At 41.7% G+C, this 17,496-nt stretch overlaps 1 protein-coding gene across 7 annotated transcripts in view; it reads right to left on the reverse strand.

The window, feature by feature from the left end:
- Positions 1-17,496, reverse strand: part of FLT1 (fms related receptor tyrosine kinase 1) — a 172,570-nt gene that overhangs the window by 129,996 nt on the left and 25,078 nt on the right. For all 7 annotated transcript variants that reach the window (XM_073228657.1, XM_073228647.1, XM_073228655.1 and 4 more), the window contains exons 2-3: positions 17,225-17,321; positions 16,589-16,815 (exon numbers count right to left, since the gene is read on the reverse strand). In XM_073228657.1, the coding sequence (XP_073084758.1) occupies positions 16,589-16,815; positions 17,225-17,321 (324 nt within the window). The remainder of the gene's footprint in view (positions 1-16,588; positions 16,816-17,224; positions 17,322-17,496) is intronic.

The following is a 17,496-nucleotide window of genomic DNA, read 5'->3' on the forward strand; positions in this document are numbered from 1 at the left end:
ACACGAATGACTAAAACTAACTCAAGAAGGAACAGACAACTTGAATAGACCTATGGAAGTAAAGAGATTGAATTAGTAATCAAAACACTAAGAAAACCCAGGCCCAGATAGCAAGTACATTCTATCAAACATTTAAAGAAATAATACTAGCACTTCACAAACTTTTCTAAAAAACAGAACAGAAGGGAAAGCTTCCTAGTTCATCCCCAAGGCCAGTCAGTAGTCCCCCAATAGCAAAACCAAAGACAAGATAAGGAAATTCCAGCTCAGTATCTTTTATGTATGTGGATGCAAAAAAACCCCAACAATATAAACAAATTGAATACATATAAAAAGAATTATACACCATGACGTAGTGGGATTTGTTTCAGGAATGCAAGATTGATTCAACATCCCGAAATCATTGTCATTAATATAACATATCAAAGAATAAAAAACAAAACCTGCATGATTATATCAGATGCAGAAAAAGCATCTGATAAAATTCAAATCCCTTTCATGATAAAAACATTCAACAAACTAGCAACAGAAGGAAATTTCCTCAACCTGATAAAGGGCTACTACAAAGAAAAACTACCAACTAACATCATACTTAACCAGATGCTTTACCCCTGAGACTATGAATAAGACAAGGCTGTCCACCCTCCCACTTCTATTCCACATTGTACTAGAGGTTCAATGGCTATTATGAATGACGCTGCAATAAACATTCTAGCCAGTGTGATTAGGCAAGAAAAAGAAATAAAGCCATCCAGATTCAAAAAGAAGAAGTAAAATTTTTTTTAGATGACATGATCCTGTATATAGAGAATCCAAAAGAATCACTAAAAAACTATTAGAAGTAGTAACTGAGTTTAGCAAGCAAGATCCATGGTCAATATATAAAAAATTATATTCCTATATAGTTACAGTGAATAATTTAAAAATTAAATCAAGAAAACAATTCCCTTTATAATAGCATAAAAAGAATAAAGTACTCAGGAATATATCTAACAAAAGGAATGTAAAACTTATTTTGAAAACTACAAAGATACTATGGAAAGAAATTAAAGATCTAATAAATGGAACAACATCCCATGCTGATGGATCTGAGGACTTAATAAGATGGAAGTGCTTCCCAAATTGATCTATAGATTCCATATAATCCCTGTTGGACTCTCAGTTGACCTCTTTGTAGAAATTGACAAGATGATTCTAAAAAGTCAGAATTGCAAGGGACCCAGAATAGCCACAACAGCCTTGAAAAAAAACAATTTGGAGGACTTAGCACTTCTCAATTTCAAAATGTACTACTAAAACTATAAACAACAGTAATTAAGATAGTGTGGTATTGACATAAGACAGACATATAGGTCAATGGACATATAAGAGTAGAATTAGGAGTCCAGAAATAAACCTATAAGTCTATGATCAGTTGATTTTGACAAGTGTTCCAAGACAACTCAATGGAAAAAGAATAGTCTTTTCAACAAATGGTACTGGAGCAACTCCACTTGAGAAAGACTGGACTTGGACCTTTACCTCACATCATACACAAATATTACCTCAAAATGCATCAAAGACCTAAGCGTAAGGGCCCAAACTTTAAAACTCTTAAAAGAAACCATGGAGGCAAATTCATGATCTCATATTTGGCTTTGTATTCTTATATATGACACAAGCAACAAAAGAAAAAAACTAGATCAATTGGACTCCATCAAATTTTAAAACTCATCAAGAGAGTGAAAAGAACCTACAGAATGTGAGAAAATACTTGCAAATTATATGTCAGATAAGGGACCTGTATCTAGAATATGTAATATATATTTATATCTAGTATATTAAAATTTATACATACATATTATATGTATCTGTAAAAAGATGTCTCTATATATCTAGAATATATGTACTATAATATTTAATGTTTATAATATAGAAGAGTTATATAAAATATATTAATGTGCAATATTGAGTAATAAAAATTTTAAGAACTCTTACAACTCAATAATAAAGACTAATAACCCAGTTTAAAAATGGAAAAAGGATCTGAATAGATATTTCTCCAAAGAAGATATTCGAATGGCCAATAAGCACATGACAAAATGCTTAACACTGTAAGCCATCAGGAAAATACAACCCAAAACTTAGTGAGATACTGCTTCATACCCACTGGGATGGCTATAATAAAAAAGACACAAGAACAAATACTGGCGAGGATTCAGAGAGATAGGGACCCCTATACACTGCTGGTGGGAATGTAAGATGGTGCAGCTACTTTGCAAAGCAGCCTGGCAGTTCTTCACATGGTTTATAGAGGTACCATATGACCCAGCAATTCCTCCTCTAGGTATCCAAGAGAATGAAAACTCGTGTCCACACAAAAACCTGTATGTGGATGGTTCCTGCAGCATCATTTATAAGAGCCAAAGGATGGAAACAACTCAAATGTCCGTGAGCGGATAAATGGATAGCTTAAGTGTGGTAGGTCCATACCATGGAATACGACGCAGCAATGAAAAGCAATGAAGTGCTGATACGTGGTATGCCATGGGTGAGCCTCAGAACATTATGCTGAGTAAAAGAAGCCAGCACAGAGTTACAAATTTTATTTAATAATAAAATTCTACACATCTTATTACTCTATTTATATGAAATGTCCAGAATAGGAAAATCTGTAGGCATAGAAAGTAGATTAGAGATTGCTTAGGGCTGGGGAGGGAGGGATGGAGGAATAAAAGGTGGCATAATAACAGGTGATAGCTAAAGGGTTTGGGGATTCTTTTTGAGATCATGAATGTTTTAAAAAATTGGTGGTGATGGTTGCATGTATCTGTCAATATGCTAAAAAAAACCATTACACTGCATGCCTTAAGTGGGTGAGTTGTATGGTATGTGAATTATACCTCAGAAAACTTATTTTGAAAGAAAATATAACTTTGGGTTCTTTCACAGAAATGGTGACTCCCCATTTTCTGGGCCAGAATAGTTTCTGGAGATCAGGCAGTGCACACTCCTCACCTTCTAGGTCCCTGCAACCTTTCTCTCCCACTCCCCTTTGCATTCAGGTGGGCCACTCACAAAAAAAGGGGTTTTCCGCTGTACAATGTCATCCTGATGGTAAATATATTCTTAGTTCCCCCTCGGCAGCCTCAGATCAGCAGGAGGCATCTCTGCCCTCGTCTAGATGGGAAGTTACTTGACTGTTACAGTCCATGCAGAGTGTATACAACTGGGTATATCCTAGGGAGTTATCCTAACTCTACAAAGGAATATATAAAATCTCAGCTGTAATTACCACCAACACGAAAAACAATAGCCACTGCCAACACTAATGACGGGTACTATCTAGATTCACACGTGAGAAAGTCCCATTACAGCTGGCATAGGAACACCAGCTGCCAGTTTCTACCATCTAGACAGATGCCTTACACACGTATGTCTATTAGAGCAACGTAAGGAGGGAAAGGCCGTGTGTCTCAGGCCCAAGATGCCATCCTCCAATAAAAAGTATAAAGATGTATTGTTTGTGTGATACAAGACAGGAAATGCCTGAAAAAGCTCTTTCCTGACTATTTACCTTTCTTCAGAAGAGAAACATGTAGTTTTGCCTTGTCTCAATTTGAAGCCCCATCGGCCCACTTCTAACAGCGGATTGGATAGCAAGAGACGAGAACAGGACAAGAGCTAGAAAGGAGAGAAGTGGTCGGGGACAACGGTCTGTCCTCTCTCCTTCCTTGTGCATCTCCTGTGAATTTGTTCCTTGAAATGTGGGTGGGTAGCAACAGGTGACCAGGGTAATCAATCACCTCAACCGGTGTCCAGCATAGGCTGGGCACATGGCACACAGTCAATGGATGTTTATGGAGAAAGTATCAGATGAAGCAAGAAAGAAAATGAAATTCGGACATATTGTGTATCCAGCTCTGGGTGTAAAGCCAGTTCCATGAACTCGGGAACTACAGAAGACGGTCTGGTGACCTGGTGCGAGAGGAATCTGCTTCGCAGATGGAGGAAGCTGCCCTGAGGAGCAACAGTGGTGAAGCCGTCCCTGAATCCATCACGTCAGCTCCTGGGACCCCGCGTCACTTCATAGAGGATCCAGATGGTGCCTTATACCATCAAGAGCAGCCCCATCACACTGAGGCGTGAAGCAAGGCCTGCCATACAGACTCGCTTCAAATGCAGCGTGGGTGAGTCCATCTAAACTCAAGAGCCTAGAGGCACAAACAGCACACATACCTCCCCCCACAGGAACTCTCCTATCGATTAGAGGAGGAAGTAAACACGAAACACTGCCTTCAAGGACAATAGGGACATCATTCTTTTTTTTTTATTTTGGTATTATGAATCTACAATTACATAAGCAGTATTATGTTTACTAGACTCCCCCCATCATCAAGTTCCCCCCACATATCCCATTACACCACTGTCCATCAGCGTAGTAAGATGCTACAGAATCACTGGGACATCATTTTTTAAAATATAAGTTAGTGGGAGATCTAAATAGAGTGGAGTAGGGTAGGCGGGAAGCGTGACCAGGCTGTAAGATCACAAAAGGCAAAGAAGTTCTCCGGCCCTCCAGGCACCTTGCTTGCTGGGTGTCCCCACAAAGCTGCCTCGTTGATTTCTGGGTCCACCAGATGAATGGCCTCCGTCAGATCTTCATCCTGGTCAACTGAGGCATCTCAAAAGAAAAGAAAGAAAAAGAGAAAGACAGGAAGGGAGGTAAGAAGGAAGAAAGGGAGGGAGGAGAGAAAGGAAAGAAGGACATGAAGGAGAACGGAAAGCCAAGAGCGGGAGCTCTGGTCTCCTGCTCTGACCCTTTCTTCCGCGGCTGTCGCTCACGTCCCAAGTCCGATTATTCCCATCTCTGCCTCTGAATCATGAAACTGTGAGACTGTTAGGGGACTTTTAAGATACCCAACACTGCGTCCCGTGTTACAGAATAAGAACTGAGGCCCAGAGAGAAGGAGAGGAATGTAATTACCACAAGTGCAGGAATAGTATTAATGGCTGAGCTCAAACTGAATTCAGGTTTCTTGATCTTACCCCACTCTCTTCCCATCACCCCAAAACCCTGCCCAGACCCTGATGAATGACTCAAGAGTGGCAATGACACCTTCAAATATCCACACCAAGGGGGAGAATGGGGGCACGGAGACAGGAGGAACCTGGGATCTTCTGAGAGAACTTAGAAATTTGGAACAACAGACTGGGAAGTGACTTCATCAAAATCAAGCTGGAGTCTCCCCGTGGCTCTGCTCTAAGGTGCAGGGGACTGTTTGGGGGTCCGTGTTAACCATCTCAGAACCAAGAGCGGCCAAATCAGTCCTGGTTTATGGAGACTAGAGCTGAAATTCCTCCCCAGCTTAGGGCCCCCACAGGTGCAGGGAAACTGAGTCACACCACTCTCCGGCAGGACCCGGGTGCTCCCCACCAGGAAAGCATTGCGTCTGGAGTCGTCGTGTGCAGCAGGGAGTCAGGAAAGCCGGGGTCTGCTCGGCTCCTCGTGGATGACTGTGCCACCACGGGCCTCTCTGGGGCCAGAAAATGCCACAGGCACTTTCTCATTCCCAGATGTGTGATTTGTTATGCATTCACTTGCAATGCTCACCCTGGGTGTAGCGAACTGACGTCGCTCTGGGGGCACAGGAGTGGCGTAGCAGGACATGAGACAGACAGAGTGGTGGCGGTTGAGAACGTGGGGGCCATGTCTAGAAGGGGTAGCCCCTGCTTGTTGCAGCCAGTTGCTGCCAAGTGGGAATATGAGCCAGTGTGGCCTGTTTCCAGTTTGTAAAGATAAGTAGGAAATCAGATTTTTATGTGAATCCTCCAGTTATTAAACATTGGCAGCCAAGAGCACTATTCCTGCCAGTCAGAATGTATGTCAGCTGAATCTGGCCCCAAGCTTCCATTTGCAGCCCTGCACCCGTCTTCCCCCAACTCCATTTTGTATAGAGTGCACGCAAAGCTCCGAGGGATGGGGGTGGACGCCTAGGCAGGGCCTCGGTGGAGAGGTGGGGCTTCAAAGGCAACCAGATTTGAGTCAAAGCTTGACTTGGTCATCTACAAAGTATGCAACCTTAAATTTAGTGTTGAATTTCTCCAACTGCTCTGTAAAAAGAGGCTGCTGATAGAATTTGTCCCATTGGGTTGTTAGGATGAAATGAGATGATATATGTAATGAACCTTAAATATCAATAAATGACAGTGACACATACCAGGCCCTAATCGAATGTCAGCAGTGGAAAAGTCCTGAGCCATCATCTCATCCAATTCCACCCAGTGAGCCCCTGTCCTGTGCTTGCATACCTGGCCACTCACCATCTCCCAAGACCACTCATTCCACTTTTGGATAACTTTGCAAGTTACAAAGTGTTTCCTCTGTCGAGCTGACATCTGCCTGTCTTCATTTCTTGCCCTCTTAGATACCCGTGCTGCCATCCAGGATTATAAAGCTGAAGCGTAATCTCTTTCTCACACTACATAACTTTGAAGGAGATGGTCACCCTGCTGTCTCCTATTTTCCCACCCAATTCTTTCCTCTTTTAGATGAAACATTTCATTTCCTTTAGCTGTTCCTTGCCAATGAAAATAATAAAATCACCGCTCACAACCTTGTGAGGCGGGGACCCATTTTATAGATGGTGAAAATGAAGTGTAGGTGGGTCATTTGCTCGGAATTCCTGTTTCCACTCTCCTTCCTAATGTGTAAACCACAGTCAGGCTGGCACCACCCCTAGGCTGGACCCTATACGTGCATTAGTGCAGTTCCCGATGGGGCTTGTTTTCTTGGCCAATGTGGAATCAGCTAAAGGCCTGAAGTCTTTCTCACCTGTGCTGTCTCAGCCTCCCCTACACCGTCCCAGGGTAGGTAGTGGGTTTTGCAAGCCAAATACAGGGCTTTACTCTTATTTCTGTCAAATCTCCTTCTGTTAATCCCGGTTCACTGTTCTTGTCTGTTGGAAGCGTTTTGGATCATGACTTTATCCCATGATGCAAGTTTTTGCCTCCCAGTTTCCTCAGCAAAGTCCAGCAGACCAGCCAAGACCAATATAAATGTAAAATCCTCTGTTTCTTTCTTTCTTTAGCAAACATTTCCTGAGCACCTCCTACCGGCCCCTGTGTTGGGTGCGGAAGCCATCAAGGTAAGCACCCTGGAGTCGGTCCTGGTCCTCGCAGAGCTTGGGAGAGTCAGGTCCTGCGTGAAAGGCGGCGGTCAGGAGAAGCAGCACACGAGCTCAGGAGTGCCTGGGACGTACCCCGAGATTGTGCTGTTTAACCTGAGACCTGAACAATGAGGAGGAGGGGCAGGCGGAGGTGGGAGTGCTGCAGGTGGAGCTTCTTAGTCTGTGCACCTCTTACCGCTCTCTTCCCAGAGTGCTTTGCAGCACAGTTAGTTGTGACCTATTTTAGTTGCCCTACCAAATCATAGGCCCCTCAAAAGTTGTAATCGCCTGTGTAATTCCTATTCTGCCTGGTACAGTGCCTTTCACACAGCATGTACTACCGATCAGCCCTCCTAAGCAGGGCATAGGGCCACACATACTATCTCATTTGATGCCCTAACCACCCCAGGAAGTGATACTCTTCTCACCTTACAGATGAGTAAACTGAGGGTCAGAAGATGCTAATACTGACAACAGTAGTGGCAGAAATAGCAAACACACAATGCAACACACTTCACGCCCAACACTGAATCCAAGCTCCATTGATAGGAGCTCCTGACTATGAGAGGCAATGAAGGGCAAGAACTCTGTTCCCTTCTCTACCTGTCCTAGTTACATGACCTATGTGGAGTTATATGACTAGTTATGGATAAGCAGCTTAACCTTTCTGTGACTTGGAGATGGAAGTGACAGCGCTGCTTTCTAAGGTTACTGTGAAAACAAATATGTTACCATGTGTAAAGTGCTCAGAATAGTGACCAGCACATAGTAAGATGTAACGTTAACTATTCTTGTTGAGGAATTTGCACAAAGACCCAGCATGGATCTCAGAACAGGGATTTGAACCCAAGATGAATCCCGTATCATGTTTCAACCATAACTTATGTGTTGGTATTTGATGAGGAAGGAGCGTTTGTGGCTTTAGTAAGTCACCGATTTTGAACAGCATGATCGGTCAAGCTGGCTGCCAAAGTAACCCAGCAAAATCCATCAGCTGACAAAAAGAGTATTTTAATAGTAAAGGGAAACTTACATGAGTACCCAAATTGCGAGGACCAAAAAGATCAAAACATCTCCTCTTCATCTCCAGGCAGGGCAGGCATTTCATCTATCATTGTTAAAGGAAGTTTTAAAATGTCAGAAACTTCAAGCCTTTTCAGCTTAAGGATTTCTGAAAAAGTCCCTTGTTTATTTTTCTTAAAAGCTGACTTGACGTAGATTTTTAAAAATCCTTTCAACCATAAAGTTTCGTGTACTATTTTTCACACTTCTTGATTAGAGGGGGAAATGAGAGAATATGGTCAATATTATTGCCTATGGACTTCACTGCCATGTTGAGATTTCATAATTATATCTCAATCACTGACTTTTCACAGTCTTCGGCTGTGTCTTAACGGCTCACTCAAGACTATGTTCATTCTGATTATTTTTGAGTATTTATGACATTGTACTCGATGCCTGGTGATAGACAATTGTGTTAGTGCTAGCAGAGCTTAGCGCTGTGGCTTTAGAGAGCCAGCCATGCCAAAATTTTCTGCTCTGAAGCCTAAGGAGTGTCAGGAAATGCTCTCTGAAGGAGTGGCCGGAACATCTGGCAGGTACCATTTCATGTGTAAAGGATGAAATTCCTAGGAACGTGCCAGGTGAACACAGGTCCAGGTTAGGGGCTAAAGAAGATGCGGCACTCCTGACTGCCAGCACGCCCACCACATGAGTAGCTTCTGCCCCAATCCTGTGCAAATATTTCCTACGGCCAAAGTCCCGTGGTGTCTAATGACAAAAGTGTCTCTTGAAGGGAAATGTAAAATGGCAGGGTTGAAAGATATCAAGACTGTCTTCCAGTCAATTTTCATGTAGCTGGAAAGGATAAGGGATAAGAGTTAAGTTACCCTTCCCTAAACTCTCACCATGTGGTCCTAATCAGCTATCCCCAGTGATGGACAGAATGGATAATGTCCTTCATGCCTCAGCCCTAGAGGGACCGCTGAGCCAGGCTGGAGAGGGATCTGTTTCCCAAGGAAAAATCTGTGATTCTAATCAACAGTGCTGTCCCTGTATATTTTAAATGCTAGAAATATCTGTTTCCCCTTGACATGACTTCATCAAAAAATATATATATATATCCAGCCAAACCTGATCTTACACTAGATTTTTGATGGAGATTTTTGATGGAGCTATATGCAGAGATGGGTCAGAAAATTCCTAGGAATTCTTTACGGAGGATCATTTAAAGGAGAATTCTGCAAATGCAAATCAGCCTCAGACTGCTGCCACTGTAGGAAACCTACCTAGATCTCCAGACGTGTAGCCCAGAGGCTGAGAGTCCAAACTTTGTTCACCCGGACATGCTCCTCTGTCCCCTGAGCAAGTCCATCAGACACTGAGGTCAGAGGAGAAACAAACAGGATCCATCTCCCAACCCGTCTGCCTTTGCTGTTCCTGGTGATGCCAGGTGACTAGGAAATTTTCTTCTCAACACCTACGGGCTCAAGAGACTACTAAGGTAGGAATCTTAGACAATTCCTGAGACCAAAACATTGGAAACCCATTCTTACTGACGGACGCATGCTGGAATAATCAATGGTTACAGAAAATAAATGGAAGGAGCTGCATGTTAAGGACAGAGGGGACGTGAGTATGGGGGACAAGGAGGAGCTCTTTGGAAGGGCAGGGGAAGGGGAGAGAGCACGTGCTGAAAACTGACATTCAAAACTCGAGAAGATTCCAGACATCGACAGAGCAATAATGGATAATGCCACAGACTTGCCCAATCCAGGCCTAAAGAATTCAGCCAACTAGTGTGGCTAAGAGTTTTTGTTTTCAGTTGGTTTCTTAACTTTTTTTCTTCCTGCAAAATTTGACCGTTTTAGCCTGTTTTCCCTTGGAGAAGAATTTTGATCACCAGAAGCAATAGTTTCTCTTTAAAGTTTCTCTCACATGAGTATGACCATGATTCCACTGAAACTGTTTCAGAGGCTTGTGATGCTGTCGCATCTCGGTTCCAACCTACAAAGCATGTGAATCTGCTTGACAAGGCAGCCGGCTGACACAGCGGGAAGCACCAGGCTCCGCCTGCACTTTGGTTGGAGAGCGGATATCCTCTGTGCATACCCACTTTACAGATGTTACCGTCACAGGGGGAACAGCGAAAGCCGTGGAAGTAAATCTATGGATTGCTACTCTTTTTATCAGTGTTCTGCTTGTTATAATGGCCATGCTCACCGGACTGGCTGTACCAGTATGACAAATCGGGCAACAAAATGCCAGCAGCTCAGCCATCGCCCAGCTAAGCAGTGTCAACCACGTGTCTCGTGCGTGTGCTCTGCAGTGCATCAGCCCTAGGCGGGAATCCCATGAATCCCATGGAGGGCAGTGTGGGGATAGAACATCCAAGCTCCACACAACAGAGATGGGGGCCTCAGTAGGGACAACTGGACCTATAAGCCCTCTTTTGAACAATAGTTATTCTTGAAAAAAGTTCAACGGATGCACGTAAAAATCCTCACAAATCTATTGTGAGTCATGATCCGAGACAGTGCCCAGGGGACTCCACAATCATGAGACCCCATAGCTTTCCTCCCTTCTGCCTCCGACAGAACAAACAACAGGGCTTTGAGTGAGCAGGTGCGTAAATCCACATCGGCAGACCTACCCACTCTGCTGACAGCACCTCCCAGCTCAGACCTATTTGTGGGAAACAACGTTTCAGGAATGTGGCGAGTGTATTGCAGAGAATTGCACAGCAGCAGTGCAGCCACATCAATCAGAGGGGGGTTATTTCCACTACCACCTTCTCTCCATGCCTCTCTTTCAGTAGTGGTGTGCGAAAAATGCCACGGTGCTTACAGAACTGGTCCTGTTTTTCTAAATAAAATAGTATAGATAAGACTTGCCCTGTCTAAACCTATTAAAACTTTAATAAGTTTATACTTTTATACTTATTCTATTGAATTCCACAAGAAAAAAATGTATTTTATACCAGACCCATTAAACAGACACACACATTCATATGTATTTTACATGTGTGGGTGTAATGTATATAAAATGCAAATAGTTTTATTAAAAGTGCTGTTTTATAAGGAGTTTCACTAAACAATACTCACCCTTACTTTTTGTAATATACTCGGTTATTTTCCATTCTATTCTGCTTTATTTTTAAATGGCTGATTACATCCTATTAATTGGATTCTATAGACCATTAATGGGTATGGGATGCGCATATTTAAAAGTCCTGCTCCACTTAGTACATGTTGCATGAGCTAGAACAATGCAGGGAAACTGTGCGTGTGGATGGTGCCAGAATAAGCTCTGCCCACCGACAACCCAATTCTCTTTGGGCTCAGTATTTGTTTCTGTAAAGCCTAGCGCGCAGAAATACACTCTGAAACCGGCTGAGCTTCTCACTCCTCAAAAGAAAAGGAAAAAAACGGAATTTGAAGTCTTAGAAAGTCTCATAACTATATAATCTATACTCTCAAAGATTAAAACAACAACTAGTTCACAGTCTCAAGTCGACAACTGAAACCACAGGGTAATGAAAACAGCCCTAACCTAGGCATCTGACCTGGACCCCGACCCGACTTGTCATTTCAGTAGCTCTGTCTATCTTGTGCCAGGTCCCTGAGGCTGTTTTCTCATACGTAAAAAGGAAGAAATAATATCCTTTCAGTTTATCTCAGAGATAATTAGGTAAAAGCTTTTGAGGGAAATCCGAAGTGCTGTATAAATGATTACATCGAATCTTTCTCAAAATGTCTGCACCGTTAGTATTTTCGCTTGCTGGGGGTCCCATAGCCAGAGAGGGCCTTGTCCCACTACATATATTTATGTGAAGGCATTATGATTATTCTCTCCCAGAATATCTGAGTTGTTGGAACTCCAGATACTTTTCAATTATGCCCCCAGTGTGCCTGATACTTTTTCTGCCTGAAATTAAGCTGCTATGCAAGAAGGCATTATACTTAAATAGCCAAGGGGATAAGGATATATATAGTTGACTTCACAGGGTGCAGAACTCAACATGCTAAATTCAAGGTCTTTCTAACTAAATTGGAAACACTGGCAATGGATTAAATATTTCGGAGATGCCCTTAAAAGCTCTTCTGGCCAGTTTTCTTACTTTATAGTCACAAGTCACATATTACAATAATAATTTCAATGAAATCCTCTAACTTTTAGAAAAAAAACTTGAGTTAGAGTTCGATCCAATTTCTCATGTGCAGCAGAGGGTCAGGAAAGCAGCGCAAAGGCACTCCTTTCTCTCTGCAAAGGGGATGGATCCGCTTTTGTAGCCCAAACCTTACTGTCAGATTTGGGCTAAAAAGACTTTTTTTGTTTTGTCATTAGCAAAGCATTAAGCAGAAATTTACAGTTTCTTTTCTTTATGACCCAGAATTTTATAGTTTAATTACTAGGGGATGCCATGCATTTCCACAAAAGCAATTCGAAAACTTTAAAAAGCAGTTTTAAAATGTGTATAGTGTTTTTAGGTTACTCTTACTCAACATCTATTTGTGGAGACCAAGCCAAGGGTCTGTCAGGAGAGGAGGAGGGTTGTTGGCTTCAATGTCATTTAGGGAGACAAAGCTCTATGTGGCTGTGGGGCCTAGAGGAGGCTGCCAAGATGCCCCTGAGGATTCTGGGTGTCCTTTGACATCCCTTTCCTGCACCCACTGCAACCCACCTGCTCACCAAGGCCACCTAAATCGCTCCCACCCTCTGACTTCTCTCCTCCCCCACAGATACCACCCTGACCTTGGGCCACCGGCCTCCTGCCTCAGGGCACATGGCAGCCCCTACCTGGCCTTCCTGCCTCAGCCTTGCCCGCTGCACCACCTCCCACCACTGAGAACCTGACCTCCTTATTCTGCCGCCACCCCATTGAAGAACATGGGTTCTGCACTCTTACAGTCGCTCCCCGTGTAAGTCTCCATGTGAAGCAGCTCTTAGGCCCTTCACTTGTAAAACGAGAAAAATACTTCACAGTATTGTGAGAATTAAAATGGCCCAATGTAACTAAGACTGTTTAAATGAAAAGAAGCTAGAAATGTAAGAAGTCACCACATCAAGGGGAGTTTTAATTTAGCAGACAGTTCAATAATTAAGCAAAGTAGCTAAATATAAGTACTTGAGTAATTACATTGATTTAATGTATCCGGACAGAAGTTGGTGGATTTATACAAGTTATAAAGATCAAGTGGTGATACTGATTTTTCTGTATGATCCATATCAGATGTTACATACAAATCAGTGCTTGGAACTGTGCCTATTACACAGCAGTCAGTCAGTAATGTCTGTCTAATAGTTTGCTTATACTTCACATGCTATATTTATACAGATAAACCTATACAGCCCTGATTCTTTTTCTTGGAACCCTATGAGACTATAAGCCCATGCCTTTTCAAAAAACACACCTAACAGAGTTCCTCATCTTTATAGAAAATCAAAATGAAATGCCAGCACATCTGCAGATACTTATCAGGCCAGAAATCCTCCAAACAGAATAACATGTTCCAAAGTAAATATTCAACAATAATAAGTAAGTGATAACCAGTTAATATCTAGTGAGTAATCACAGCTGTGTATTAGGAATTGGTTGGAGTTTTATTAATTCCACAGACAATTCTGAGTCACCAGAGATGAATTCTGTGCCTCTGAATGAAATTAAGCCTGTCATTTAGTAAGTGTTTCATAATAATGGAAGAATAAAACCAAATTTTCTCAGAAAGAATTGTTAAAATAGTGAAAACAGTAAATATATGAAATGTTAGGAAATTTGGAAAAGTTATAATTGATTAATGAATTATAGCAAGCTACCTTGGACTTCAGTAAAGTGTGTTTATGATATTAACATCAGTCTATCAAGAAAGAGAGAAAAATCAGTGTTACTATCAGATTATTACAGTTAAAGGCCTACAGCAAATGTAAATGGTCCCAAATATCTGCTGATTCAGTTAATTAACAAACAAGACTGAGATGCTCTTTTATGGCTATTACATTGATTCAATTATCTTTTAGTGTTAGTGCTATTCTAAAATAATAAGGCTCATTATATTGATCTTTTCCAGTGAACACATAATATCCACAGTACTTACACATATCCATTATAATGTCCCATGAAGCACAATTAATGAACTTCACAATCTTTCATTCTCCAAGAACAGTTTTTGAAATAGATAGTTTCCCAGTATCCACCCGAATGGTGTAGGAGTTTTGTGATACTGGGACTTGAAACCGTGTGGTAGTATTTGCAGACTACTACGGTGGGACAGACATGATCGACCGTAGCACAGTGGCCACTACTACCCCTCCCAATCTCATGACAGACATCAGTAATCACTCCTGGCACTCCTTCCCACTTAGTCTGTATTTTATTCTTAACGTCAGTTTCAATGTGGTATTCTACCCAGCCTATTAATTGCTTCATATATTCATGCAACAAATATTGCTGAATTCTTATGATGTGCTAGGCACTGTGCTAGGAAGGCAGATTGCAGATAAAAGTAATTAAGACAGATATGGACCTTGTCCTCATCAGACGTAGATTAACAATTGACTTTACACCCAAAACAATGGTTATTTACCAGATCTGCACTGTTGTATACTTGAAGTGGAAATAATTCTAAATATGTAAGTTTCTCTCCTAATAAAAAAGGAGATTGAAGAAGATGGGTTCTGTACTCTCTATCTACTGGCTCCATAAACCCATGAAATCTATTGAATAGTGCAGGAGTTAAAGATGATAGCTGAATGTTATTTTTTATAGACAAATAGTTGGTCTTCTTGTATTCATTTAAATATTTGATCCAAATTTGATCTGATAAATCCATAGGTGAAAGTTTTATGAGAATCTTAGTATGAATGAATTACCCCCCACCCACCCTTCCCTAGAGACACAGGAATAAAAGTGTTTTTTTTTTTTCCTTCACAAGTGCCAGAAAGAACGTAACACAGTATGTGGGACGAGAAATAGAGAACAGATGGCTGAATATATGACTTTTTCTACCACTATCAAAGTTGGCATCTGCCTTCTCCCTGAACTGCAAAAATACCTCTGAAAGTCTTTTTCCTTAAGTATCTCTGAAAGTCTATGCCTTCCCCGCCCTGCCTCATTTCCTGCCTGCTGCCCTTACTTCCTTCCTAGGATGTGGGCTGACTTCCCCAAGCAAAGATCCCTGGCCTTCTTCCTCCTCTTATTTTTAAGTGGGCTGATTGCATTCCTGTGATGGCAAGCTGCTGGGAAGTCGTTGTCTCCTGCAGTTACCTCATCTCTGGAAAAAATGCAAAATGTAAAAGCAGGAGTTTGGAGGAGCAGGGTCAGAAAAGTGGCTCAGTCTAAACTGGACTGATAAAAGCTGAAAGGATGCTCCTGTCAGTATCATACAACTGTTGCTACTGTCTCCGACTAATCCTGAATCTCGGTAATTACATATCACGCACGAGTAAAACATTGCCTAGCTGCCTTATTTCAGGAACTAAAAAAGAACCCCACCAGAAACGTCGTCTGTTGCAGTGCAAAGACCCAGTGCTTTCACTCACCAGGAGATAGACCCTCCATGTATCTGTGAGGCTATTGATACTGATGGTTGGTTGGTTGGTTTTTTAACTGGATTTTGTTTCTGAGGAACCTACTGATTTCGCATTATGTTCCCTAGGGCCTTACTTTTTTAAAATCCCTCTCAACAAGTTTTGGACACTGGATCGAACTAAATAAAGAAGAACAAACTGGCAGGCTATTTTTCTTATTCTTTCTTGGGATCCATTTCTATCATCAATTTCCCTAAGGATTCTGTATTTTGTCCCTTTGAATATGATCAGTTCAGTTGCGCATTCTCTAAGGAGGGAATGGTACCATAAAAATTGTAACTGAGAAGGATTTTTACCATTTGTCCTTTCCACTCCACCATGGCACATGCCATCTCTGATGTCATTCATTATATAATACTTGCTTAACGAATATGAAGCAATACATCAGCAACCAGAGCCAGTTGTATAACATTCAGGAGACATTAGCAACATTACATTTGTGTATTTAGTGAAAGAACAGTATTTTACCATTCTAATATATAAGAGAATGCAGTTGTTAGGATAAAAATTCTTGTATTCTACTTCGGGCTTGTCATTCATTAAGCAGTAGAGCCAAAACTTTTCATTCATTCATTCATTCACTCATCCAACTATATGACCAGACACTGTTGTATGTACTATGAATACAGTGGTGAACGACACAGACAAGTCTCTGCCATACCATCAGCTGAATGGTCCTTGAAAATCTGGTTGGCATTGACACTCAAGAGATGCATTAGAAATGCATCCCACAATTTTCTATGAGAAGGGTAGAATCTCTTTCCTGGCCCATTTCTTTCACACTCAATTGAAAATCCCCATTTCCAAACCACTGCAAACTACAGTAAACAGAATGTAGAAAATGGAAGTCTTACCATTAATAAATATATAGATTGTAGACTCTGTTTTCTTCTTCTTTGAGGCAGGTGTAGAAAGGTATTTGCAGCTATAGAATCCAGTGTGGTTTGCCTGGGCTGTGTTCAAGGTCAAAGTACTACAGAACTGCTTGCCGTTCCTTCCACAGGCAGACTTCGTTACACTCAGCCTTTTGCTTTCCTTACTCACAGTTTCAGGCAAAGACCAAGAATGGGCTGCTTCCCCCCTGCAAATGCAGATAAGAAAACAAAGCACAATTATGGGGCTGGGGTCACCTCCTAAGCATCCATTTCATTAGGAAGTGCTATTCTGGGTCCTTTCTTAAGTGTGGCCATTTTTTTTCTTTACAGAAAGCAACATTTTTAGAAAAGCATTCAAACAACTCAAAATTGGGTTACAAAAGATGCAAAAATGTTCAGGGCCTCCCTTTGCTGTTTCCCCTTGAATGAGTCTCTCCTAGCTGAATCACCCTCCTTGTGAAACTAGACACATGTGGTGGCTTGCACTTTGCAGAACACAAGAGACCACTGAAGTCCCCACTTTTCTACTCTGAGGGGTGACCGTCCTACTCTGCCAGGGAATGATTTGCCTTAAGAAAAGCAACTGTATTACCCCAAACCAACACACACACTTACCTGCATTTGAGATACAGTGTCTGGCCTGCTTGCATGACGTGCTGGGAGCCTTTTAAACTCAGCTCAGGACCTTTTAATTTTGAACCTGAACTAGAGCCTAGAAAACAAATTTTAGAAATGTATTATTTTCAAATTGCTCTCTCATCTTCTTTTTCTTTAAGTTCTTTCTTTCCACAACCAAAACTTTTCATCTTTAACTTATTTGCATATGCAAAAATTTCTAGTATAATTTTCCCTTATACATCTAGTATAAATTTCTCTGAATTCACAAA

This window comes from Manis javanica, chromosome 1 (genome assembly GCF_040802235.1).
Source record: "Manis javanica isolate MJ-LG chromosome 1, MJ_LKY, whole genome shotgun sequence".
In the NCBI taxonomy this organism is placed as follows: Eukaryota; Metazoa; Chordata; class Mammalia; order Pholidota; family Manidae; genus Manis; species Manis javanica.